The sequence below is a fragment of the Budorcas taxicolor genome, unplaced genomic scaffold (genome assembly GCF_023091745.1).
Source record: "Budorcas taxicolor isolate Tak-1 unplaced genomic scaffold, Takin1.1 scaffold2557, whole genome shotgun sequence".
NCBI lineage: Eukaryota > Metazoa > Chordata > Mammalia > Artiodactyla > Bovidae > Budorcas > Budorcas taxicolor.
The window spans coordinates 1-27,972 of record NW_026291885.1 but is presented as its reverse complement, the minus strand read 5'-3'; the positions used below and the strand labels follow the sequence as shown (position 1 = coordinate 27,972).

General features: G+C 44.5%; 1 protein-coding gene across 1 annotated transcript; it reads left to right on the top strand.

Annotated features, from left to right (window-relative positions):
- Window positions 1–1,639: 1,639 nt before the first annotated feature.
- Window positions 1,640–19,798, top strand: LOC128071171 (serine/threonine-protein kinase Chk2; the record flags this gene model as incomplete). The annotated part of the gene is made up of 9 exons (XM_052664135.1): window positions 1,640–1,693; window positions 7,045–7,106; window positions 9,003–9,102; window positions 11,466–11,552; window positions 12,473–12,636; window positions 12,862–12,977; window positions 14,301–14,386; window positions 18,520–18,600; window positions 19,689–19,798. Coding segments are annotated over 9 exons (840 nt in total), but the record flags the coding sequence as incomplete, so codon positions are not given.
- Between the last annotated feature and the right edge of the window lie 8,174 nt (window positions 19,799–27,972).

Sequence of the window (27,972 nt, the reverse complement as noted above, 5' to 3'; positions counted from 1 at the left end):
AGCAGGAACTTTTTTTTTTTCCTTCCAAGTTGTTACAAGACTGTTTTTACAATAAATGAAAGGAAATTAGGGGAAAAAAAAATCCCGCTGTATCCCCGCCGCTGGAACCCCACAGCTGTTTTCAGTTTTCCCTTTCCTTCTAGTCTTTGTTCCTGTGAATTCATGTTTCTAGATGGCTGAGATCGTATTGTATACAGTTTTGTATTCTGCTTTTTCATATAAGCATTAATGCGTAAACTTTTCCCTACTATATCCTTTTGGATGACTGAGTCTCTGTTTCATCAACTTTATCACTTTATCCATTTCTCTGCTTGATCATTTAGGTCATTTAGATAATTTCTAATTCTTTATTCTTCCTGATAATGTGGCAATGAATACCTCCATGTTTATAGATTTTTAAAAGATCTTAATTAAATTATATGGTCTGTTTATATGGTAACCATTCACTTTTTACATTTCCTGTAATACATACTTACTGCATTGGTGGAGTGGCCAAATGTATTGGTTTTTCAACGTATGACCCTACAAAGTAATATAAAATGTGTCCTCTAGTCACGTTTTCCTTTGTGGCCAGCTGTTTCTGGCTATTATGCTTTACATTCCTTAAAGATCGATTTTTTTTCTTTTTGTCCCTAGACAATGCCATTCTCGCATAGCAAGAGGAATTTCCTTTCAGTGTTCACTTTGTTATAGATCTTTCCCCTGTGATTCTGGGTTTGTTTTCCATTTGGGGGGGAAGAAAATAACCTACCAGATTCTTAATGACTTGGAACACAACTTTATGTTTTAATTTCATCTTTCAAATCCTATCATATTCTTTAGAGCTCTCTATCATCAGAGTATACCCGGCCTTGGTAATGAGTTTACCGGCTTACAGGAAGAGGCTGGCTTTTAAAATTAAACATCTGGCTTTCTTCGCTGAAGTCCATTTTACATAAATATGTAATTCTATATCCTCTTTGCTTGTAGAGGGTGTAGCCCATGAGGTTGAGTAACTCGAGTCATTCTTCTGGAATTGTAACGGAGAGCAACTTTTCTACCCTGAAGCTTCCTCTTCCCTTTAGAGTCTCAGTAAATATCTCAGCTTGCATTTGAAATTGGACCCTGGCTCTGCTAAATTATGAGAAATGTGACTCTATGTTTTCTTTACACAGTTTAATTGAATACCTTTTCGTTTATGGTTTTTGCTTGTTGTATTATTTTTACAAATGTAAACAGTTCCTCAGTTTGATGAGACAAGCAGAGCTTACCAGGTCAATGTAAGAACAGTGGGAACACATTTGTTTCTGGCTGTGGGAACTGCAGCAAGTGGCTTCCTTTCTCTGAGCTTTGTTCCATCTGTAAAATGGGAATACTTTTAGAGCCCAGTTCACTTGGATTATGGGGCTTACATGAGATGACCCTTTTAGATAAAGAGCTTGGCATAGAGCCTAGTCACTTACTGAATGGCTTATTGTTTACCAACTATTTTGCAAAGTGATTTTAGGTGAGTTTTTGTGTAATTCATCCTTGATTTCTCTGTAAGAACAGTGCTGAGTCTGGAACTCAGGCAGCTTTTACTCAACTAAGTTTTAACTGTAAACATTTTCTGCATACTGGCTATTATTATCATTAATAAACTAATGTTATTTTATTAAAGGATCCGGCACTCAATGTTGAAACAGAAATAGAAATTTTGAAGAAACTAAATCATGTAAGTACTACTGTAAAAAAATGACCCATACTTAAATTCTTTTATCTCAAAAAATGGGGAGAGTGCAAAGCACTTCAGTGTAATAAAACTAGTATTAACCTGGGTTCCTTAATTGTGTGTGTATACGTGTGTGTATGCATACATGCATGGTTTTAGCTGTTAAGCTGGGAAGAGCTTTACCCTAAAATTTTGAAAGGAAAATATTGTGAAAAGATTTTATTATTAATTATGTTATTTTTCCGCTGAGTTAGTTCTGGACCAAAAGCCATAGTAAATCTGCTAAATACTATTGTAGGGGTTTGATCAACTGATTATATTTGGGGAGACAGTGCTCTTTTGGTACATTAATTATACCTGAATCTTATACCTCTTAAGTACCTTTAGGAGGTGCTGATTTCCATTCACCTTGGTTGGAATAAATCAGATATATCCAAGAATACCCAATAAGTATGACAACATCCTGGGTGTTTGAATGGTGTCTCTGGCCCCACTGAGTATCAGAGGTCCTATCTTTTTTGTGCAATCATGACCTTGTCTCAGTGGAAAGAGTCTAAAGATGTGAGAAGAGAAAGTTAGACCAGTGGGACTCCTCCCATCTTCCTTTTCCTTCTTTCTGTTTTTCTTCATTAATTCGTGGGCCCCCATGTAGTCGTGAGCTACATGAGTTAAACTTGAAATAAGACCTCCAGTCTTCCAGCTGAGAATTATCCCAGTGGTTCTCAGCCTTTTTGGCGCCAGGAACTAGTCTCACGAAAGACGATTTTTCCTCGGACCCGGGGTGAGTGGAGGGTGGTTTCAGGATGATTCAAGTGCATTGCATTTACTGTGTACTTTATATTTCTATTATTATTACACTGTGATATATAATGAAATCATGATACAGTTCACCATAATACAGAACCAGTGGGCGGTCATTCGATTGATGGGGAGCAGCTGTAAGTACAAGTGAAACTGCTCCTTTGCCCACTACTCAGCTCTTGCTGTGTGGCCCAGTTCCCATGGGTTGGGGACCCCTGGATCGTCTGATTCTGGTTCTTAACCTCTGAACTACAAAAGGTTTATTCTCCCTTCTCTGACCTGGTCAGATCCTCCTAACAACAAATAGAAACTAAGAACATCATATGGACACAATAATTCAGTAGGTTCCTTTAGAATCTGTGGTGGATCTGAAGACCCATGAGAATGTGAGTGGCCGAACTTCCTGCTTGGCTTTCTTCTAATGCCTTGCAACTTCTATCTCTTCTTTGCCTTTGCCTCTTTTTTCCATGGGATCTGGAATCTCGTTAAAGAGAGGAGCCCTCTAATTTTTCAGGGTGGGGTTGCTTCAAACATCCCCCAAAGATAAACACTTAGAATCCTCAGAGAATTTTCTCTGATGTCAGAAGATCCCCAAGCATAACATTTATACAAATCCGATGTCTGCTGCACAGGAGAGGAATTGAAAACTCTAAAAAAGATCCTTGGAGATTTTTGTTGGCAATTTACAAGGGCACTTGGGAGTCCTTGGGAAGTAGAGATGGGCACATGAGAGCATTTGGATGTTTGGGGACAGTGAGTAGAGCCTGGTATAAAGTCCAGTAGACCCTGGCCTTTAGAGTCAGGCACTGATTTATCAATTGTCGAATGTTTACAGTGCCAACCTGTTTTCTAGGCCCCAGGCAGTCAGCACAGATAGACCTGGCCACCTCTCGTCTTACATGGCTTTAGTCTAGTGGGGAGGCAGACCTGGGTTCCCATCCCTTGTTCTGAGCAGGTCGTTTCACTTTGCCTAGCTTCTGCTCCCTTGTCTGTTTCTAGAGACTGTAGGATACTTGCCTCAAAGGTCAATGAGACTTGAATATGTGCTTCTAAAGCTTTCAGGGCTTCCCAGGTGGCTCAGTGGTGAAGAATCTGCCTGCAGTGCAGGACACGCTGGAGAGCCAGGTTTAACCCGTGGGTCGGGAAGATCCCCTGGAGAAGGGAAATGGCCACCCACTCCAGTATTCTTGCCTGGAGAATCCCGTGGACAGAGGAGTCTGGTGAGCTAGAGTCCATAGAGATGCAAAGAGTCGGACACGACTGAGCAACCGAGCATGCACACAAAGCTCTCCGCACAGGAAACACGCCTGGGGCATGACAGTGATCTGCAGTTCCCTACCCTTTGCCCTGTAGGACCTGAGTGGAGGGCCTGGGTTGGTGGCCTCTGGCTTCTGAGATGCTTCAGCTGTGGCAACTGCAGCCTGTGGCTCTAGAGCTGGTGGGGCCTGGAGACAGTCCATGCCGGCTTCGTCTAGTGGTGGCTTTGCGTGCTCTGTCAGTGGCTGGCCGCCCCCACCCCGTTCCCAGAGTGGCACTGGCCAAACAGACCGAGCAGTTCCCAGTCCTTCCTCTCATTCCTTTTCCATGTGTGTGTCTTTTCTTCTGCCTTCCCTTTCATTTTATTTTATTATTATTATTTTTTTAAATTTTATTTTTACTTTATTTTACTTTACAATACTGTATTGGTTTTGCCATACATTGACGTGAATCCACCACGGGTGTATACGAGCTCCCAATCCTGAATCCCCCTTCCACCTCCCATCCCATATCATCTCTCTGCTTCCCTTTCATTTTATTACGGATTTCCCTGGTGGTACAGTGGTTAAGACACTGCACTTCCACTGCAGGGGATGAGGGTTCCATCTCTGGTCAGGGAACTGAGATCCCGTGTGCCTCGTGGCCAAAAGAAAAAGATGTCACAGGTGTATATTCTAGAGTCAGATGGTGCTAAAAGGTTTATAAACAGCAGCTTTACTTCTTTCCTAATCGCCTTCCCTGCATTTAAAGTTTTTTCAGCTTTTTTAAAGAATTTACCTCCATTATTTCTACGTGATTTATTAATGCATAAACTGCTGTCTCTTGGCTTATCAATAATAATAGCTTGTTGTCTTTCTGTTATAAGAGAATTTTAGCTCTCCTGTTTCTTTTTATTTATTTTTTATCAGTGGCATGTAAGATCTTAGTTCCCTAGCCAAGGATCAAACCCTCACCCCTGAAGCATGAACTCTTAACCACTGGACCGCCAGGAAAGTCCCTCAGCTCTCTTTTCTGTTCCTCTTAATGTAATACTACAGTGCATATTTAGTGTTTCCATTATCGTGACAATAACAGGTTGCCCTGCAGAGCCAAGTATACAGTGATCACAGGTAAGGAGAGGTGGAAATGGTTTGCTGTCAGCCTGACCCCATGGCTGTAGAATCCATGACCAAAATGTGGCCAGCAGGACCCACCCTCAGTGGGTGGGTGTGTCTGTTATTGGTGTTGATGGTATTAAACTGGACAGCGTATGAGTGTCCCCCATGTGCCAGCTGCTCTGTTGAATGTTGGTCCTAGGAAGATAAAAATAAGACTGGCTCATTGACTTAGCCCATGCAGTACCTGGTGAGAGACTTTTGTCGGGCGTCAGTTTCTTTGTGGGGCCACACAGATTAGTACGACTGCAGGAAGTGTGGATCCAAACTCTGGAAGTGGGGGGACTTCCCTGGTGGTCCCGTGTTTAAGAATCTGCCATCCAGCGGACACAGGTTTGGTTTCTGGTTGGGGAACTAAGACCCACATGCTACAGAATGTGGTGTGCAAAAAACAAAAAAAAATTTAAAGGGGCTTGATACCTGAGGCCCAAGTGTGGCCAGAAGGCTGGATCACCAGGCTGGAGGGTAGTGTGAGCAAAGATGTGACATGGGGAGAGAAAAGGGAGTTTTGTGGCCTGGAGAGGAGGAGAGGAGGATATTTGGGATGGGCAGAAGGAGGTGAGGCTGGGTCTGGAAGGGCTTGGTAACCCCTGCTGAGAAGTTGAATTGCAGCCTGTCAGCTGCAAGGTGCTGAAGGATTTTTATTTTCTTCCTTCCTTCCCTCCTCTCACTCTTCTCCCTTTCTGCCTTAAAATAATTTAAGATTATATAATATTTGACACATGTAAAGTAAAATGTAAGTGGTAAAGCGAACTGGTAGGATGAACACCTTTGAACTTGCCATGAGTTTAAGAACGAAGAAATCTGATCATACTGTCGAATCTACCTCATACTCAAAAGTGTTTCAAGACTTGCCCTTTCCACTTGGCATTGTGTTTCCAAGATCCACTGTGCTGGGGGAGGTGGTGGGGTGTCCATTCACCGCTAACAGTTCATTGTGGGGAGGTATCACTTGGAGGATTTTAATCAGCAATGGAAGGGATGAAATGTGCTTTGCAGGAAAATCACTTTGGTGGGTGTTTGCTTTTTTTAATTGAAAATTGAAAAATCTAAAGTGAATAGATATACCAATAAAAATCGAGGTTTTGATGAAAAAATAAATACAGTCTAAAAATCATACCACTCTCTTCCTTTTAATTGACACAGCCAGAATCCTTTTCCCTGGTGGGTAGGAGTGTATGTCCTTGATACTCACCACTTCTTGTATCTACCCTGACCACTAGCTTTAGCGTCGATCCTTTGTACTAGAAAAAACAATAGGGGTGTTATATGCATTGAATGTACTATACGATTCTCCCTGGTTCTTTAGCAAATGCACCCAGCATTGATCAGAGGTCACAGACCATCAGGCACAGGTGTGTGTGTGTGTGTCTCTCCTCTACCACACATACGTGCTTTTGAGTTCTTCTGAAACTGGAATTGCCCTCTTCCTTAGAAAATGCCCTCTTGTCTCATGGGTTGCCCTGTGGTGCCAGTTGCCTCAGTTGAATAGCCCTGCTGTGTGGCAGCATGGCTGGGCCTCCCACCTGGGCTTCCTTTCCTTGCGCTCCTTGTCAGGGTCCTAGGTGTCTTAGATGTCCTTGAGTCCCTGCGCTCTGGGACAGGGAGGAGGAAGGCTGGGAAGAGACTGGCCTTCCACCCTTGGTGCCAGCGTTAAATGTGAAGCATGAGCTGCTCCCTTGTCAGTTTGGTGGGGTAGAGAGTTTATTGTGTGTACTCATGAAGGAGCCAGCTAAGTTAGGGTTCTGTCTCCTCCCCTGTGGGCTTCTCAGGTGGCGCTAGTGTTAAAGAACCCACCTGCCAATGCAGGAGACTTTAGAGACGCAGCTTCGATCCCTGGATCAGGAAGATCCCCTGGAGGAGGGCATGGCAACCCACTCCAGTGTTCTTGCCTGGAGAGTCCCATGGACAGAGGAGCCTGGTGGGCTATAGTCCATGGGGTTGGAGAGAGTCAGACTCGACTGAAGTGGCTGAGCACACATGCATGCTCCTCCCCTGCATGAACTGCAGAGAGTCCTGAGGCAAGGACTGGATGCCTGGTCTTGGCCTCCTTGACACCTTGGGTGGGTGTCCTGAGTTCTGCTCTTGTACTTTTCCTCTTGGAGAGCTTCTTAACTATTTTTTCTCTTTTCCCCCTTTTAGCCTTGTATCATCAAGATTAAAGACTTTTTTGATGCCGAAGATTATTATATTGTTTTGGAATTGTAAGTAGCAAACTTTTTTGTTTCCATTTAAATGCTTATAAAGCACCAAAGGGTCTAATGCTGGCCTGCATTTCTCATCCTGGGGACCCTCAGCGTATGTATGTGGGGGGTGGCCCGTAAAACGAGCACATGGGGTTAGTATAAATTTTAAAAATGATTCTAGTGTTTCCAAAGGCAGATGGATCTGAGGCCTGGGTTTGAAGCCCACTTTGCTGGTGACTAGCTGTCTACCCATGGGTTAGTTGACTTCACCTGTCTGAGTCTCATATTCCTAGTGTTAAGTAATAATGATAGCTCCCTGCGCAGTCATAAGGATCAAATGCTCTGAGGGCTGGAAGGCCTCCAGCAGAGCATGTGGCCTGCGTGTTGCTCCAGCACAGGTGCATGTCATTACTCTGAAATATCCTGGGTGGCCATTGTTGCTCAGGATCATTGCACCAGGGTGACACCTGAGTATCTTTCATGGGCTGGTGTACTTGCAGCTTTACTTGGTATGATTAAAATCATTTACTGTCTCATTCCTGAAAGAGGCCTGCCTTGGTGTCCATTCTGCAGAAGTGTGCAGTGTTTCTGGGACTGGCCATCATGGCAGACAGGCTGGGCCTTACTCCTGAGTGGCCAACAGTGGCCGTGCTGGCTGACCATAAAGATTATAGAGTAAACAGCAGGCCAGTCATAGCCCTAGGAGAGACTGGACGGCCCCTGGAGTGCTTAAGAGAATATCTGTTGCTATGAAATAGGAGATTTATTATTTGACTGGATCTCAAAACAGTTTGGGACTTCCCCGGTAGTCCAGATTCCACATGTTGCAATGAAGATTGAAGATCCTGTGTGCTGCAACTACGACCTGGCTCAGTCAGATAAATTTAAAGAAATTGTTTAATAATAGTAGTAATAATACAATAGCAGTAACTGATACTAATGAAACACTTAATATGAGCCAAATCCTGCTGTAAGCACTTCACTGGGATTGACTCATGTAACCTGCATAACTGTTATCCAGGTTATATACAAGTTAGTGGTGAGTTGTAGTAGTGAAGTTGCTCAGTCGTGTCCGACTCTTTGCGACCCCATGGACTGGGGCCTACCAGTCTCCTCTGTCCTTGGGGTTTTCCAGGCAAGAATACTGGAATGGGTTGCCGTTTCCTTCCTGGAAGATCTTCCTGGAAGATCCCAGGGGATCTTCCCGACCCAGGGATCAAACCTGAGTCTCCCACATTGTAGGCAGACACTTTTACCATCTGAGCCACCAGGGCAGTCACATAAGTGAAGTGGTGAGTTAGTTATTGTCTTGAGCTCCACTTTACAGAAATGGGAACTGAATTGCAGAGGGATTGAATAATCTGGCCAAGCATCTCCACTGTGCCGGGTGCTTTACCTATAGCAGTTAATCTCTTAATTTTTACAGCAGCCATCAGGGTAGGTGGGGTTTTATCCCCATTTGTTGAAGGGGTTTAGAAACAAGCTCAGAGAGGTTGCATAAGTCGCCCCAAGTCCCACAGCTGGGAGGTGGTGGAGCTGAAATTCAGACCCAGTTGTCAGGTCCTAGGCTCCTGCTTTCTCCCCTACACCAGTCTCAGAACCACCTGGGTGCACAGTAAAAATGCAGACCCCTGGGGTCTGCTTCCGATCTACTGCATCAGATTTTCTGAAAGCTCCCCAAGCGTGTCCAATGCCCACCACTCTCTTTCTCTATCTTTCCTTGCTCCTCAGTTTCCAACGGACACGTCTTTATTGTGTATGTGGCTAATCACCTCATTGCCTTGACAGATGGGAGCCGAGAGTAGATAAACCACTTTGCTTGTCTTGATGAGTTTGTTCTGTTTGTGTTGTTATCTTCCCTCCAAGTGAGTTTCCCTCTAGGAATGAACCCCCTGCTTCGCCTGTGTGTTTCAGGATGGAAGGAGGAGAGCTGTTCGACAGGGTGGTGGGGCATAAACGCCTGAAAGAAGCCACATGCAAGCTCTATTTTTACCAGATGCTCCTGGCCGTGCAGGTAAGAGAAGCCCTCGGTGCTTTTGACAACTTTCTTTTAGGTGAGTTACTCTCTGAGTTGGCAGAAAATGAGGGACCAGGGATAAAAACCCAGAGAGCAGAGTCTGTGTTTGGGTTGTTCTGTTCTTGGCAAAAACACCCCACCCCTTTGACTCAGATGAGAAAGTTCTTGCTGTGAAGTTTAAGAGGAAAAAAAGAAATAAGGAAGTTAAAGAAATAAACACACGGTCCCACATGGCTTCTCTTTAGCTAGGGGGTTTTTATGGGGGGCAGGGATCTCTGTTGTGCCTGGTCCTTGTAGAAATCCCCCTTACCTCTGGGGCAGGGGTGAGGAGGCAACTGGGCAGGTGTGAGGATGGATCACTCCCCCGTGGCACAGTGCTAGGAGTTTCCTTCTTCTGTAGCATCTTGGTTTTTTTTTTTTCCTCCCATTTATTTATTTTTAATTGGAGGATAATTGCTTTACAATGTTGTATTGGTTTATTATACATCAACATGAATTAGCCATAGGTATACACATGTCCCCTCCCTCTTGAATCTCCCTCCCACCTGATATAGGTTGTCCCAGAGCACCAGGCTGACCCCCGCTATGCTATACAGCAACTTTCCATTAGCTATCTGTATCCAACCAGTCCATCCTAAAGGAAATCAGTCCTGAATATTCATTGAAAGGTCTGATGCTGAAGCTGAAACTCCAATACTTTGGCCACCTGATGCAAAGTGCTGACTCATTTGAAAAGACCCTGGTGCTGGGAAAGATTGAAGGCTGGAGGGGCAGGGGACAACAGAGGATGAGATGGTTGGATGGCATCACCGACTTGATGGACTTGAGTTTGAGTAAACTCCAGGAGTTGGTGATGGACAGGGAGGCCTGGTGTGCAGTCCATGGGGTCGCAAAGAGTTGGACACAACTGAGCGACTGAACTGAGTTGAACGTACACATGGTGATGTGTGTATTTCAGTGCTGCAGCAGGCACACGGGCAGGCACGTGTACTGCCTCCTCTTCAGTGTTCGGGGCAGGTGTTGGGGTGAATGGCTGGTGGCACCCTGCATGCTTCAAAGAACATCACCCTTTCTCAACCCAGATGTTGTGGGGATTCCCGCCAAGGTCTCTTCCCTTGAGAATGTTCCTCTGTGCAAGAAACACAGGGATTGGGAGCAGCTGTTGCACTGAAGCTGGAAGGAGATTTTCCAGGGGCTGATCTACCTGGGCGCCCAGCCTGGGGGCTTCACCAGGTCACTTTCCCAGTGAAAGTGTTTTGGAGGTATTTTGCTGTAGGCCAGAGGGATATCCAGAGAAACCTAAAGCCCATAAACACCTAACCAGTGATTTTTATGTTTTTAATTTTTTTAAATTTAGTTTTTAATTGAAGGATAATTGCTTTATAGAATTGTGTTGGTTTCGGCCAAACATCACTTCTCGGCCTTTTGGTTAAGATCACATGTAACCTGTAGTATCTGCTCTTATCAGTCTAACCACTGTTTCACTCTCTTCATGGTTTGTGGTGGTGGTTTAGTTGCTAAGTTGTGTCCAACTTCTGCGGCCCCATGGACTGTAGCCCGTCAGGGTCCTCTGTCTATGGAATTTCCCAGGCAAGAATACTGAAGTGGGGTGCCATTTCCTTCTCCAGGGGATCTTCCTGACCCAGGGATTGAACCCGGGTCTCCTGCATTGCAGGCAGGTTCTTTACCAACTGAGTCACCAGAGAAGGCCCTTAAAGTTGGGTTTGCTCCCAACTTTATGCCAAGAATATTAAGGTGAATTGAGTACTCAGTGGACGTGGGAAATTCTTTTTTTCCTAAAGAAATATGACTTGGTATATAAAAATGAGTACACAGAGAAACATCATTCTATTTATGATGTTTAGAAACCATTCTATTTCAGTCATCAAGTTTTCAAAGACTGATCTTGCATCAAGGAATATGTTAACTCTAGGTGTTCAGATAATTTACACATGTGTACTTTATAGAGTCCCTTTAAAAATATTCTCAGAAGTGGAATCAACAAATACACTATTTTGGTAGAATTTTTAGAGTTTAAATAGTCCCCAAATGTTTTATGTCACCTGTTGCATTTTTATTATTGAAACTGATACCTTCTATTTCTGCTAACATGAAGGAATAGTTATTGTCTTGAAGAGTGAAATAAAATACTGTTATAAGTGGCCTCTTTCATTTTTCTATTTTTTAAAGATTTTCTTGCAAGAAAATTTGTAAATAGTAGTGCACTTATCCAGTGGTTTTCTGATTTGGGAGAGAATGTGGCCGTAACATGAGTTATACTTTCATCCAGCTGTAAGATGTGTGTGTGTCTGTCTCACGCGCCTGCTCCATAAATCTAAGGGTCAGTCCTCTCTGTGTAGTACCTTCATGAAAATGGCATTATACATCGGGACTTAAAGCCAGAGAATGTTCTACTGTCATCTCCAAAGGAGGACTGCCTTATAAAGGTAAGAAATTTATGCTCTGTATGGGGCCACTCCAGTAGATTTCTGTTCAGAAACTGTTTTCGAATTCATCAAGTAAAAAGTGGGAGCATAAAAAGGGAGGGGATTTGACCTTTCCATTCTTAGCAGTTCTTTTAGCGGCCAGGTAGTATTGCTCCAGTGAAGATGCAAATGAGCACTTATTCAGCTCCATGTGTACAAGCCACTTTCATCTTCAGAGAGAGGAAGGAAGAGTCTAGATGGGAGAAACACATCCCCTGCCTTCCTCTGTTTAAGATAGTACTCCCCAAGCCTGGCTTCATTTGAGAATCCGCTGTTGATTTAGAAAAAAGAAAAAAAAAAACAACCACGACAGCAAGCCTGCACCTTAGAATTGCTGTAGGTGGCACCCAGGTGATGTATTTTTCCCCAGCTCCTCAGTATTTCCGTTTACAGCCAACATTGAAAAACTGGGGTCTAAGAAAAATCAGGAATAACTAGATTTCTAGAGTCTCTGTTAAGGGTTATAAGCCTTTTGTAAGGTTACAGAGAATACAGATCTAAGTTGGGAGAAAACCTGAGCCTTAAAATTCCTTGGCTCGGGAATTTTTATTTAAGCAAAATTTAATAACTTGGAGGATTTAAAATTACCTTACAGGGCTTTCCTGGGGTCCAGTGGCTAAGACTCTTCTCCCAATGCAGGGGGCCCGGGGTTTGATCCCTGGTCAGGGAACTAGACGCCACAGCTAAAACTCAGAACAGCCAAATAAATAAAAATATTTTTAAAAAATTACCTTACAAAGACAAGAATGTGTAGACTCCTGATTAACAGTGGCATGAATCAGGCTAGGAACTATTGTAACCTTCATGTCTTTTTTGAATTGGCAGACTATGTTACTTTTTATTTCATGACATTAAAAGATGCCCTTTTGTCCTTACTTTAGATTACTGATTTTGGGCAGTCCAAGATTTTGGGGGAGACGTCTCTGATGAGAACCTTATGTGGTACCCCCACCTATCTGGCTCCGGAGGTTCTCAATTCCTTTGGAACTGCTGGATATAACCGTGCTGTGGACTGCTGGAGTTTAGGAGTTATTCTTTTCATTTGGTAAGAAAAAGTTTTTATCGCTTCAGACTGTGGTTGGTGGTATTAAGGTGAAATAAAAAATGTGTCCAGTTAGAGAGTTTGTGTTTAATTTAGGTCACCTTTTTTTGGACCATTGATTTAAAGCAATACCTGATTTTTCATTATGCTGAAAAAAAATTGATACATCTGAATGCCACTGACAATGCCACTTGATTTCTTTTCCTTTCTGTCTCTACCAATATGAAGCCTTAGTGGGTATCCACCTTTCTCTGAGCATAAGACTCAAGTGTCATTGAAGGATCAGATCACCAGTGGAAAATACAACTTCATTCCTGAAGTCTGGGCAGAGGTCTCAGAGAAGGGTATGGATATGAAAGAGTTCAGAATTTGTGGTTTGCTAAATGTATGTGTGCTGCAATGGGAGTTTATTTTCAAATTCTGTGATGTTTTCTCCTGTCAATCCTGTTCTTATTTTCTGTTAGTTTTTGTACCATTTTAGAGGCAAAGGAAGTTATTGGGAACTTGGGCTCTAGAGCCAGGCTGATGTAGGCTTGTGTCCTGGGGCTGGTACTTCTTACCTTGTGACCTTAGGCAAGTTACTTAACCTCTCTGGGTCTTCTTTTTGTTTATTCGTAAAAGAGGGCACAATACACCTCTATTTTAAGGAGGTTTTGTGAGGGTTAAGTGTAATATCGGAGAAGGCAATGGCACCCCACTCCAGTACTCTTGCCTGGCAAATCCCATGGACGGAGGAGCCTGGTGGGCTGCAGTCCATGGGGTCGTGAAGAATCGGACACGACTGTGCGACTTCACTTTTCACTTTCCTGCATTGGAGAAGGACATGGCAACCCACTCCATGTTCTTGCCTGGAGAATCCCAGGGACGGGGGAGCCTGGTGGGCTGCCGTCTATGGGGTCGCACAGAGTCGGACACGACTGAGGCGACTTACCAGCAGCAGCAGCAAGTGTAATATACTCACTGTGCCTGGTATCTATTTAAATGTGCAAAATAATGGGTAACTTTTTAGTCACAAGGTCTCCTTTGAAGTAGTAAGCACAGCAAAAGCTAAATGTAACTTGTTATTCTGTGTTTTAGAATTTAAAAGGGTAACTTTGTAATTCTCAAAAGGAAAAGTAGAAAGCCGAAACTAACTGTCAAACAATGTAACGCAGATGGTTGTGCTAAGTGTCAACATCTGATGAATAATACTGTTGCAATATCCAGCCAGCCTCCACTTGTTGCTGGCCAGTCCAGCTTTGTTTCTGCCAAGCCTGCGATTCCTAGGAGAGAGCTCTCCCTGGCTGAGGAACTCTCTCCATCACTCCATGGGTCTCAGAGAGAGTTGGCTGAACATCCTGAGTGTTTTAGAACTGGGGAAGTTCAGCTTTAATTAGTTTGAACTTGAGTCCAGTAAGGGGAGCAGGAAAAGAGAGTTAAGTTGTGATATCTGAGCAGGGAGCCATGGGGACCATCATGGCATTCCTGGTGTTCTAAAGTCTTCGGACAAACACCGAGAGTGGGGAGGCCTAGGGGGCCCTGCCCGCTCTGTCTGCTGACTCACTGTGACCTCAGCCCCTCTCTTCTCTTTCTGGATGTTGGCCTGTGATTCTGGCACACTCTCATTTTGTTGATTTAATGTTTTTATCCTTCTCACTGTGATTTGCCAAATTATCTTACTGCTTTAGCTCTGGATCTTGTCAAGAAGTTGTTGATAGTGGATCCAAAGGCGCGTTTTACGACAGAAGAGGCTTTAAGACACCCGTGGCTTCAGGTGTGTATGGGGCAGTGGCTGTCCGCCTGAAATACCCAGGCAACCCTGAACTGTGTCCCTGAGATGGGGAAGAGGATGAAAACATACGTTTGCTTGGTTGGGTCTAATGCCATTTTTCAAGACTGAGCTTTAGGTGGGTGGAGGTGCATATTTATGTCTGTGGGTGTGAGTGTGGGCATGTCTTGCATTTGTGTGCAGCCTTTACAGCTTGACTTGGATGAACAAGCTCTCCTTATGGCCTGTCCTGGTTCCGTGTGGCTTCTCCGAGTCTGCAGTTCAGTTGTGTTCCTTTGAGAGGTGGTTGTAGCTCCAAACCTCCACCCCAGCTGCGTCTTTCTCTTCTCTCAAACCCCTTACTCAGACATATGGGATGAGCTGCGTTCTTGCCATCTTCAACCTTAGATCAGGGAAACGGGTGGGAGGAGGGGAGCAGCCTCCCGTGGGGAGAACCTGGCTATTTCTTAAGCCCAAGTGATTGGGTATGAGGGGGTCCTACTTCCTGTTCATGGTGAGCAAGCATGCTCTTAGCAGATTGTCACCTGCGCCTTTCAAGTCTGCATTACCTCTGTGTCCCTGCTAGGGGTTGTGGCTCCCATTAGATTATGCATTGACTTCATTCAAGCTACTGGAGTTGGAAGTCCTTTGTGCCTTTGCTGGGCTAGTCTTTGGTTTTAGAATTCACTACAACCTTGGGCAGGCTCTCTGATGGATGCCAGGTCTGCGAAGTGGAGTTCCTTTCAGCACAGCCAGCCATACTCCTTTCTGTTAACTTGCAGTTGGTCTCTGTTACTTGCGGGGATGGATGGGGGACTTAACCAGGTTGCTTAAGCTGGATGCTCAGATACTCTGGGAATTTCTAGTCCAGGAACTCCTGGGGCCATCCAGTCTCAGCACTGTGCTTTTGGGGCTCTGGGAAGACTGTCCTTATTTTTTCTGTCTTCCAACCCTCAGCTCAGGCCAGCTCAGGTTGAGAACAAGAAATCCCTACCAAAAAAAAAAAAAGTAGATGTATATGTTTGGGATGTTGCCCTGGAAACAGCAGTCCCCCCTGACCCCCCACCCTGCCTCCCCCACCCAGCAAAAAAAAAAAAACAAAAAAAAACCTGTCAGATGATTTAGCACTTAATAGACCACACAGATTTGAAACTGCAGGACCCTGGAGAAAAGGAATTTGGGAACAAAGGGGGCCTTTGCATGTGGGGACTTAATTTTGATGAAAAAGAAAAACATTCCTCTTGGCTCTTTTCATATGCCTTAATAGGGAAACTCCTGGGGGCCAGATATGGAGGCGGAGGAGCTGTTAGTCTTGAAAAAAACAGAGCTTGCCAGTCAGGCCTGGGAATAGGATTTACATCCACCCAAAATGTACAAACAAGTGTAGCCCATTTTTCTTTAACTTTCTGTCTCAAAAGAAAATTGTTGTTAATGGCCAAGGAAAAGGTGAAGTTCAGCCCTGCCACAGGGGTCTCACTTGAATACTCTTTTGTCCATGTTTTATTTTTCCAGCAAAAGGTGGAGTGAACGTTCAGTGATGACAAGGATGCCGACTGCCCACATAAATCACCTGTTAGTGACAGTTAAGGTTTTATTTTGGGAAATTCAACATTTTTGAAGAAACTAAATGGTTTTGTGGATCTGGCACTGGACTGTTTGTCCAAAGAATATGACTCTTGTCATTCTTTCTTGTCATCAACAGTGTCCAATTTAGGGATGCCTGTAGCTTTTTGAATTACATGTGTGTGCACAGTCACTCAGTTGTGTCCGACTGTTTGTGGCCCCATGGACTACAGCCTGCCAGACTCCTCTGCCCATGGAATTTCCCAGGCAAGAATACTGGAGCCGGTTGCGATTTCCTACTCCAGGGAAACTTCCCGACCCAGGGATCGAACCCAAGTCTCTTACGTCTCCCACATTGGCAGGCGGATTCTTGAATTCTACAGATATATGCCCAGGAGTGGGAATGTTGCAGCATATAGCAACTATTTTTAGTTTTCTGAGGAACTTGCACACTATTTTCCATAGTGGCTGCTCCAGTTTATATTCCTGCCAACAATTTTGGAGGGTTCCCTTTTCTGCACACCCTCTCCAGCATTTCTTATTTATAGACTTTTTAATGATGGGTATTCTAACCTGTGTGAGGTGGTACCACATTGTAGTTTTGATTTGCATTTCTCTAATAATTAGCCATATGGAGCATCTTTTGATGTGCCTGTTGGCCATCTGTATGTCTTCTTTGGAATATATATATGTGTTTTGCTCATTTTTTGACTGAGTTTTTTTTTTTGTTGTTGTTGTTGTTGTTATTGAATTGTATGAGCTGTTCGTATGTGTTGGAAATTAAGCCCTTGTCGCATCATTTGCAAATATTTTCTCCCAGTTCATAGGTTGTCCTTCAATTCTGTTCATGGTTTCCTTTGCTGTACAGAAGCTTGTAAGTTTGATAAGGTCACGTTCATTTATTTTTGCTTTAATTTCTATTGCTTTGGGAGACTGACCTAAGAAAACATCAGTACGATTTATGTCAGAGAGTGTTTTGCCCATATTCTCTTCTAGGAGTTGTATGGTGTCATGTCTTATATTTAAGCTAAAACCCATTTTAACTTAATTATCTGTGCAAAGGCCCTATCTCCAAATAGTCACAATACTGGGGGTTGGGCTTCAACATGTAAGTGGGGAAAGGGGGAGGGGACACAATTCAGCCATAACAATCACAATTCAGTTGCCATAACGACAGGCGAATAGCATTTTCGACATTGATTGAGCCCCTCTGATACAGAGGCCCCTGTGCTTATTACGGTGCCTGGCACCCAAGGGTCCTCGTAACTGTTCACTGGGTGAAAGAGGGAGGTGGGTGAGGTGGGTGGGCAGGAAGGCACAGAGGGCATTCCCGGTGGAGGCTGTGAGCAGGTATAGGAGGAAATAAGGGGTGGACCTTTGAGGGTGGCCTTGCCTGAGAAGTGAGATCCTAGAGGAGAGTGTGGATGAACTTGGTGCTTGGACAGTGGGGAGCTACACTGAGTAGCTCAATAAACACAGTGATGGAAGCAGGTGATTCTAGCTGCTAAATGTAGAGGATGAGATGATTGGATGGCGTCACCGACTCAATGGACATGAGTTTGAGTAAACTCCTGGAGTTGGTGATGGACAGGGAGGCCTGGCCTGCTGCAGTCCATGGGGTCCCAAAGAGTTGGACACGACTGACCGACTAAACTGAACTGACATGTAGAACAGGTAAACTGATCCTTGTGCACTAAGTTTTCTGCAGTCAAATTACTGAATGTTGAAGGCCTTCCCTCCTTGGTTCTTCCTCGCCCCCATCCCCCATGGTGCACTGTGTATGCCAATACATAGTGGGAGAGGTGGGGGCGGGCTGGGATGGGAAGGTACATGGGGATTTGGAAACGAGCTGCTCTGGGACTCTATTCTGCACGTGCTACTTGCAGTGGCTGAGCTCAGCTTCCAGCTGGCCCCAGAGTCCACATTCCTAATCATGTGGCATTTCACCTTTCTGAAGGGGGAAGCTACACCAGGCCACCTCTCCTGGTTGGCAAATCCTTAAGTCCTGCAGAAGTGAGCATCTTGGGAGGTGGGCAGGGGAGTCTACATGCCCTGCCCCACCCCTCATTTCCATCTCTAGCAGCAGGAAGCACCTGTTCACCTTTTCCTCTCATTAACTCTGGGGTATTGTGGGTTTGCCGTCAGAGTTAATTCGTACAGTGCTTGCTTGCTGAATTTTCTAGGGTGCAGGGTTGCTTTGTTAGGGTGGCCCTGGTAACAGGCTTCATTGTTGGCAGTGGGAGGGGGCACCTATTGGAAAGATGTGTGGAGCAGCATGGAGCCAACCCCAGTATCTGGCTTTCTGATTGCCATCTCTCAGGATCTGGGATGCTCGTTCTAAAAGTATTTGACCACTGGGGTCTGTGGTTCTCTCTGACCCACCTGGAGCGCTTAGGGTGTGTGGATTTGGTTGAGCCCATGTTGACTGAGTGTTGACTGCTGATTAGACTGTTCCTTTTTCTCCTCTTCACCCCATCTTAGCCCACTTCTCTGTTTCTGGGAGCATCCTGGCCCTGCCTTTCAGGAGCTTTCTTTCCCACATTCACAGCCTACTTAGGTTTTCCATTTCTTCACAGGACGAGGACATGAAGAGAAAATTTAACAACTTGCTTTCTGAAGAAGATAAGTTGATGGCTCTGCCCCAGGTCTCTGCCCAGGTATTCTGGATGATGGTCATTAAATGTAGGCTAAGTTTAAGGAGCCCATGAGTAGAGGATGAAGAGCTTGAATAGTCTTTTCAGCTCCAATTGCTTAACATTTTTTTGTAAGGAGTAATGTCGTAGATACTTTGTTTCAGCTTGATCTGCTCTGATACATTTAGAAGATTTACTAATGAAGAATATGTTTTATGAATTAGAGAAGCAGAGATGGGGGTCATTATTCAAAAAGTCTCTTGTAAGGCAAGATTGTGTGTGTGCTCAGTTGCTAAGTCTCGTCCGACTCTTTGTGATCCTGTGGACTGTAGCCCACCAGACTCCTCTGCCCATGGGATATTTTCAGCAAGAATACTGGAGTGGGTTGCCATTTCCCCCTCCAGTTGATCATCCCGACCCAGGGATCCAACCAGTGTTCCCTGTGTTGCTGGTGGATTCTTTACCACTGAGCCACATTGGAAGACTGTATTAGAGGCTCAGATTTACATTTGTTGAAAATTTAAAAATTTGGAGGAGTGATTGATGACTTACTGATTATAATCTTATTCCTCTGAAGTTCTTTGTATATATGTTAATATCTGTTCATTTTCTGTCCTACCTTCTTTCGGTAACATTCATTTTCCCGTCGGTCCCTCACAATTCTGTAAATGGGAAAACACACGAAAGGGTCAGGAGAAGACAACCAAGAGGAGGCTGGTTATGCTGCTTGTTTCCTTGTTTTCTTTTTTTCACTGCACCACATGGCATGTAGGATCTTAGTTCTCCAACCAGGGATTGAACCTGTGCCCTCTGCAGTGGAAGCACGGATGCTTAACCACTGGACCCCCAGGGGAAGTCCCTGCAGCTTACTTTCAATACGCATCGTTGAGTGGTTGGAGGCCCCAAGGGAGAGAAATGTCAGTCCGGTAAACCTGTGTGAGTCGGGGAGGGGTGTGGTAGGGGTTCAGAGCCGATGAGGACAACCAGTATTCTTGGTCCTAGAAGGTTCACATGAAGTGCTCCAAGATTACTGGAAGCATATTGGGAAACTGATAATTGTGACGAAGCCGGAGGTTTTCTTTGAACATCTCTTCCCTTTCCTTTACTTGCAGCCTTCCACAAGTCGAAAGAGGCTTCTTGAAGGGGAAGCAGAGAATGCCGACCCCACGAAGCGCCTGGCTGTGTGCGCGGCTGTCTCGTGAACACTGGTGGACCACGAAAGAAGTGTACCTTCTTGAACCCCTCTGCTGCCATTTTCTTTAAATATGTTTTGTACAGTTTGTATTTCATTATGGGAACAGCTGCTTTTCCACAACCACTGATACACAATTCAAAATGTGATGGAACCTGGGCTTTGTGCTTCTGCGTGTTGGTCAGCTCTTAGCTACATGCCTTTAGTGTGTATGTATTTGATACGTATACTTCTGGTGCTTCTACTTTGGCTGTAACTAGACGTGTTTCTGAGGATACGTCCCTGGGTGAGCTGCGTACAAGTTCTAAAGACCCCTTAGAAAGTTACAGGGGGAGGGGCACAGCAAATCAGGGTGGGGTTTGTTGAAAATGGCTGGTTGCCAGAGTCTTTACCAGACAGTTGGTACTTTGGTGCCCATAGCATGGCCCACTTTTGTGATTTTTATTTTAATTTTTTTAATTCAATTTTTATTTTTTTGGCTGCACAGCTTTCGGGATCTTAGTTCCATGAACAGCGATCAAACCTGTGCCCCTCTGCAGTTGAATCATGACATCCTAACCTCCGGACCACCAGGGAATTCCCCCATGGTTTTAGAGTCCCATTCTCACCCTCATGGTCCCTAAAACCACAGACCCAGATAAGTTGTGAAAATCAAAAACTTCCTGATTATAGGAAAAAGACCAGAAACACTGACTGTGTTTGAAATGTAAAAAAGGCATGTGTGCTTGTCGTATTGACCCAATGATGACCAAGAAGACCCTAGGTAAAGTGCCTGCCTTGGTTGGTCTTGTCTAGTGATTCAATGTGCTAGGTCCTCTGATTACCATCATGTTATAAGTGGGGAACCCAGACCGAAGAAGTGAGGTGACTTACTCAGTGTCACACAGCTAGGAAGTGGCAGAACTGGGACCCAGCCCAGGGCTTCCTGACTCAAATCTTGTTCCCTATCTCCTCTGTCCCTTGTTGGATGTAGACTCACAGACAAAACTCATGTGAGGCTGGTGTCTAAATCTTGAATACTGGTATGTTCAGTCATGATGGATGGATACAACCCCATAATCTGTGGAAGTTGAGACATCTTGGGGACAAGGAACAGAAGCCCATTCAAATTACTTCATGGAAAAGGAGATTTGTATCAGCCCTACAGAGGGCTGGGCCTGGGAGGCCATCAGGAGCCTGGGCAGTTCTAATGGCTGGCTCCTCTTTGTCTCTTTCCGACCCACTGAATTTGCCTCTCTGGTCACTTTGGCTGACTGATGCTAGGCCACATTGTAGTTTGCTGACCATGCCATGAGTTGAGTGCCTTGGTTCGGATGCTGCTGTTGAGCCAGCCAGGGGAGGGTGAGGGGCACACAGCTGTTGCCCCAGGCAGTGAGGGTGATGGTTGGCAATGGAAATTAAAAGGGTGTGTAGGCATTCTGAGGATTGGCTGGCCTGTTGCTGAGGGCTAGATGGGGATTTAGGTGGTTTGTGTATTTAAAGGAATGAGGCAGAGATTGCCAAGTTAGATGGGTTTCAGCTCATTTGAATACTTAATGTGAAGGCTGTGGTTTCTTAGGGCATCTTTCCCTCTTGGGGTAGTCAACCAGCCCGTCTCTGTTTTCAGTGCACTCTCTGATTACACCTACCATGGGTAATGGCCTCCAAAGATGTTCTTATCCTAATCCGCAGAATTTATGAATATGTTCCTTTTTCATGGCAAAAGAGATTTTGCAGGTGTGATTAAGTGAAGGATCTTGAGATGGGAAGGTTATCCTGTTTTATCAAACTGGGCCCGTGTTGTCACAGTGTTCCTTTTAAGAGGGACACGGAGAGTCAAGAGTCAGAAGAGAGGGAGTGGTATTCTTTGAAAACAGGAAGAGGCCACAAGCCATGGACTACAGGCAGTCACTAGCAGCTGACCAAAAGCAATGGATTCTCTCCTCAGAACCCCCTGAAGGAACCACTGCTTTTACTTTACACCTTGACTTTAGTCACATGAAACTGATTTTAGACTTCTGACTTCCACACTTAACAGAATAAATATGTACTGTTTTAAACCACCGAGATTGTGGTAGTTTGCTACAGCAGCCAGAGGAAACATATACTCACTAATGAGACATCAGCTGCTGATCTGGGGATACCAAGCATCCACTTCCACTTCTTGACCTCATACTCCACTTTTCTTTAGGGGGGGATTCTTTTCCCCTATCCCATGAGTTCATAGCGGGAGGGGGAGATGGTACCTAAGAAGCCAAAGGGGTCCCTAGAGGCCTCTCCCCTGGTAGAGTTCCTCCCACTGACCACCCAGCTGGAGGTGGGCACAGGACTGAAACATGAGCAAATGGAGCTGGGATGGCAGCATTAGTAGGAGCAATCAGAAGGGAGAGGGGGGGTCCCTTTTTCCACCTGCCCCACCCCCCCATGTCCTGGCAGGGCTGACCCCACTCCCTTCCTAGAGGGGCTCCATATGGTCCATTCTGGCCAGTCTTGCTGTGATAGGCTCAGGCAGATACATGTGACTCAAAGGGGCCCTAAAGAAAGAAAACCCAAGCCTTTGGCTGGAACTTCTGGGAAACAGTTCCTGCTGTGAATAGGTAAAGTCACATTCATAAATTATGGGAAGTTAGGATGAGAACACCTTTGGAGGCCATTATTCACCCTACCCTGGTAGAGGTGTGAGCTGGGAAGTGCCTGGGACACTGGGGAGAACTGTATGAGAATGAAGTCATCACAGACAGAAGCAGAGCTGAGATGTAGAATGACTGAGCTTATTGTATGAGTACCTGAATCCAACTATCCCTTTAGTGAGGTACCAACCAGGAATTTGATTTGTTCCCATAGTTGATTTACTTCAGGTTGAGTTTTTTAAATTAAAAAAAACAAATTATTTTAATTTTTTTCATTGTTTGGTCACTTGTGTCTGGAAAAGGCCAGACTAATAAATCCAACCATTTGCAAACTCTAAGAGACCCTTGGACACTCTTTTTAAATAGGGAAAACTAAACAACTACTGTTGTTTTTGTGCCAACTTCAGGGTTTTTGGAGAGGTTTGGGGCAAAGAATGGAAAGTGAAGATGTGGGAACTAAGAATCCCTCCAGCCTCAAGGTTGAGAGAACCCCCTCCCAGCTAATTATACCACAGGGTTTGGGAGCAGAGCCCCCTTCATTAAACTTTTAGGAATCTTGAAAGGACAGGGCTGGAATTATACCACTGAAGCTTGGAGAGCTTGCTGTGTGCCAGGCATTGTGCTCAGACACACGTGTGCCTCCTCAGAAAGCTCACCTCAGACCTGTGAGGCGTTAGTGCCCCTCCTCCCTTTACGGGTTTAGAGATTTCCCAGTTGGCAAGAAGTGGAGGCAAGACTTGAACGGAAATTTCCCTTTTGAAGAGACCTTGGGTTTTGATCATAAAATTACTTGAGGTTTTTGTCACCAGTTTACCACTTGGTAAAAGTACTAGGCGCGGTATTGATATTTTATCTGGATTACTTCAAGTCCTCTGACTCACCTTAGTTGTTAGACCTTCCCCGTTAAGGAAAAACAGGCATCTGGAGACCTGACCTTAATCAGGCAAAGGTTAGTGGGGATGCGAGACTCGAACTCAAGTTTCTCCACTGAGTGTGGCTTTTCCAGTGACACAGACATCCAGTTGTGCCGCTTAGGCTCACGCGCGTGCTCACCGACCGCCGCGATGGGGATCTCGATCACCTTAGCGGTGTCCTTCCCCTCACACTTCTTGGGGGTAATTCCCTCTTGGGGTAGACCACCGCTTCAAGTCCAAGCAGGTGAAGCTTTTAAAAGGGGTAATGCTACAAGGGGTCTGGTCTGGCGTCGTCCGCAGTGCGGCAGGCGGCTGAGCCCAGCCCAGAACAGCGAGCGCTTGGGCCTGGCCGGACGGGTGCGGAGGGGGTGGGCGCAAGGCTGGGAAGAGCGGGGCCGGGGCCGGAGGGCGTCAGGCTTCGGGGGGCGGGGGCGCGGCGAGTGCGCGCGTGCGCGGTCGGGGGCACGCGCGGAGGCGCGCGGGGAGCGTGCGCGGCGCGTGCGCGGCGGGGGGTAGTGAGACGCCGCGGCGGCGCGCGGCACGGCGGGAACATGGCGCGCGGGGCCGGCGCGCGCGCCTAGCTGGCGGGACCGTTAGCTCGAGGCGGACGCGGCCCGTGCCCCGCGGGGATGGAGCAGTCGCCGCTGCCCGCTCCTGAGCCCACCCCGGGGTCGACCCCAGCACGGAGTCGTAGACGGCGGGAGCCCGAGTCGCCGCCGGCGCCGGCTCCGGTGAGTGCTTGAGGGGCGCGGGCCGGGAGACTTTCTTTGTGAAACTCCGTCGGTGCGAGCCGGGCCGGGCCTCTGAGGCTGACGAGCGCCCGCGAGGCGGAACCCGCCCGGCCGTCCAGGTTCGAGCCCGGCCTCGCCTCGCTCGGCGTCGGGGCCGGGTCTGTCGCCTGCCCACCTCAGTTTCCGCGGGAGTGTTTGTGTGTGCGCGCCATCGGGGAGGGGAGCGGTATACAGTCGGCGCCTAATGCGCGCGGTGCCACTACTTGCCTCCGGCCCCTCGAGGCGGCGACTGCCCGCGGTTCGGGCCCACGGGAGAGGGAGACCGCAGCCTCTGGGAGACAGGTGTCGGTGCAGCTCCGGGGTGCTCAGGTGCAGACAGCCCCAGGTGGAATCTGAGGGAGTGAGCTGTCCGTCCTCGGAAGGAAGCAAGTCTGTCAGAGTGTCAGCACGGAGGGTGTTTTGGAATGCTTTACATTTATCTCAGCTGGTTGTGTGGTTGGGGTATTTATTCGTTTGAGTGCCGGAAGCTGAGTGAAATGGACTGAAACCGAGTGAAATGGAGGTGTGGCTCCCATTGGGAGGGATGGGATGCCCCAGAGCACCCTGCCCCCAGACAAGCCAGGGTTTGGGAATAAACTGGAGCGCTTGATAAAAATACAGGCATCACGACTCACCCCAGGCCCAGGCACTGCAAGGCAGAGGAGCACATTTGAATTTTTAACAAACTCAAGTTACTATGTTCAGAGCTCACCATGGCATCCTGGTATCACTCGCGGTGCTTGGCTCATGGTAGATGGTCAGTAAATATTTGCAGGAAGACTGACTTAGGGAGCTTCCAAAATAGGAGTTCTTGAGGTATTTTCAGGAGCTTTTTGATGTTAAGATCTCTGTCAGATATACTGTATGTGATTTTCCTCAGGTCCCAACTTAACTTTTATGACTTTATAAATTCCTTGTTTTCAGTATGTTTTAGGCAAAAGCAGGGTATATACATTGCTTAGTATAAGCCATCAACTATGTATACCCTAGCTAGATAGAAATTAATTTCTGAAACTGAATTCTGAATTTAAAAATGCATATTTTTTTCTCTTCATCACATGGGAACGCTAGGCTTATAGGATTTTGTTCTTTTGAGGCAGGTAAATATTTACATTTTCAACAAAGCAAATCTGAATTAGTTTATTCAGAAAGTTGGCAATTTGTTTAAACCTCTGAGTGTTTGTTAATCTTTATGTGATATTTTGAAATTGAGATTTATGTTTAGTTCAGAATCAATGCTGAGTAGAATTGTTTGAAAGTTATTTGAAATTTCAGGGGCTGTTTTTTTCATGTGTTTTGAATTTCAGTAGTTGATCTAATTTTAGTAGTTCTTGTTGATGGAATACGAATGTATAGGAAGACAAAATTGTAGGAATTGAGATTGCATCTGAAGAAGAAAAGTTGAAAATCAGGTGCTCTTTTTCTCCCACTGTTTCATTTTTGTAGTTCATGCAGTGTCTTTTAAGGAATTCCTTCTTTTGAGATATAATTGACATATAATATTAGTTACAGGTGTACAATATAATGGCTTGATTAGTTACAGGTGTATAACATGATTTGAAATTTATATATTGCAAAATGATCACAATAAGTTATATTGTTACAGTTTTTTCTTGTGATAAGAGGTTTAAAGATCTGCTCTTTTAACAACTGTCAATTATGCAATACATTGTTATTAACTATAGTCACCATGCTGTACATTATATTCCCATGACTTTTTTTTTTAAGTATCTTAAAGAAACAACCCAGCTTTTTAGAGATAGAATTATCTTACAATACAAAGTCTTTTGTGACTGGTTTCTTTCGCTTACCACAGTGTTTTTGAGGTTTATCCATGTTGCATGTGTATCATTTATTTATTGCTGAGTAATATTGAACAGATATACCACATTTTATCTTTTGATGCATTGATAGACATGAGTTCCCCCCCTCCCCCACATTTTGGTTATAATAAATAATACTGCTATGGACATTTGTATACAGTTTCAGTGTGGATGTAATGTTTTGATTTTTCTTGGGCATACCCCATTTGCTGGGTTATATGATAACTCTGTATTAATGTTTTGAAGAGTTGAAAATCTGTTTCCTAAGGCATTGCATCCTTTTTCATTCCCACCAGCAGTGTATGAGAGTTTTACAATCTTGCCAGTACTTGTTATGGTTTGTCTTTTTAACTTAGCCATCTTAGTCGGTGTTAAGTGGTATCTCATTGCAATTTTGATTTGGATTTCCTTGATGACTAATGATATTGAGTGTGTGTGTCTGTGTGTGCACGCGTGCGTGGCCTTACTGCCCATTTGTATATATTTGGAGAAATGTCTGTTCAAATCCTTTGTCCATTTCAGGTGTCCAGTTTTTCATTGGCTTATTTGTCTTTTTATTATTGAGTTGCAAGAGTTTAAAATTTTTTGGTAAGTCACATATATGATTTGCAAATGTTTTCTCCCACTCTGTAGGTTTTGTTTTCAGTTTTTTGACAATGTCCCTTTTTGCAAAGTGATGAAGTGATGAAGTCCAAATTATCTGTTTTTGCTTTTGTTGCTCATGCTTTTGTTGCTGTATCTAAGAATTCATTGCCAAATTCAAGGTTTACCCCTATGCTTTCTTCTAAGAGTTTTATGTTTTTAGTCCTTATATTTAGGTTGTCAATCAATTCTAAATTGATTTTTGTGTATGGTGTAAAGCAGTGGCCCAAATTCATTCTTTTGCATATGGTGATCCAGTTGTCTCAGCACTATGTATTGAAACATACATATTCTTGTTCCATTGAATGTTCTTTGTACCCTTATTGAAAATCAGCTGACTGTTGGATTTTATTTCTGGATTCTCAATTTTATTCTATTGTCTGTCCTTATGCCAGTACTATACTATTTGGTTACAGTAGATTTGCATTGATAATAAGCTTGTAATAGGTTTTGAAAGTAAGTGTAAGTCTTATAACTTCATTCTTTTTCAAGACTTTTTTGACTTTTCTGGGTCCCTTGCACATGGATTTTGGGATCAGCTTGTCAATTTCTGCCCAAGAGTAGCTGGAATTTTTATAAAGATTGTGTTTAATCTGTTCTCTCAATAATGTTTTGTAGTTTTTAGGCCCAGGTCTTAAACTTCTTCCAAAAATTTATTCCTTAGTGTTTATTTTGTTGTATTGGTTGCTGTTGTACCTGGAACTGTTATCAACATTTCATTTCACGTCATTGTTCATCACTAGTTCATTGTTAGTGTATAGTAGAAATACAGTTGCGTTTTGGATATATCTTTTTAAATATTTATTTTTAATTGGAGGATAATTGTTTTACAATGTTGTGTTAGTTTCTGCTGTACAACATGAGTCAGCTGTTTCTGGTGTACAGCACTGTGAATTAGCTGTAAGCACACATATATCCCCTCCCTTTTGAGCCTCTCTCTCACCCCACCTCTTAGATGTTATCTTTCGACCTCATCATTTAATGGTAGTCTCTTAAAGTTTTCTGTTTCAGATCTTTCCTTGAAAATGGTAAGGAAGAAAGGTCTTTGAAAGCTCAAGTATGGATGCAGATGTAGGTTCATATCTCCAGATTTTGGCTCTGCTACCTACTAGTTGAGTTTTTGACAAATCTTAACTGTTACTACATCTCAGTGTTCTTATATACTCAATGGGACAGTGATATCCACCTCAAAGAATTACTAAGAGAGAGTGTAGGTAGATATTTAGAACAATGCCTTGTGTGTGTTGGGGATTTGGTACTTGTTGTTTATCTTCTTTTGCTAATTAACTATTTAAAAGCAAGCCCCAAAGCAAACAAAACTGCCAAACCAAAAAAAAAAAACAAAACAAAACAAAACCCCTCTTTCCCCCAAAATAAACAAACACAACCCCCCACAAATAAACAAACCTAAAACACAGACAAGACAAGAAAAACAAAAAAACGGAA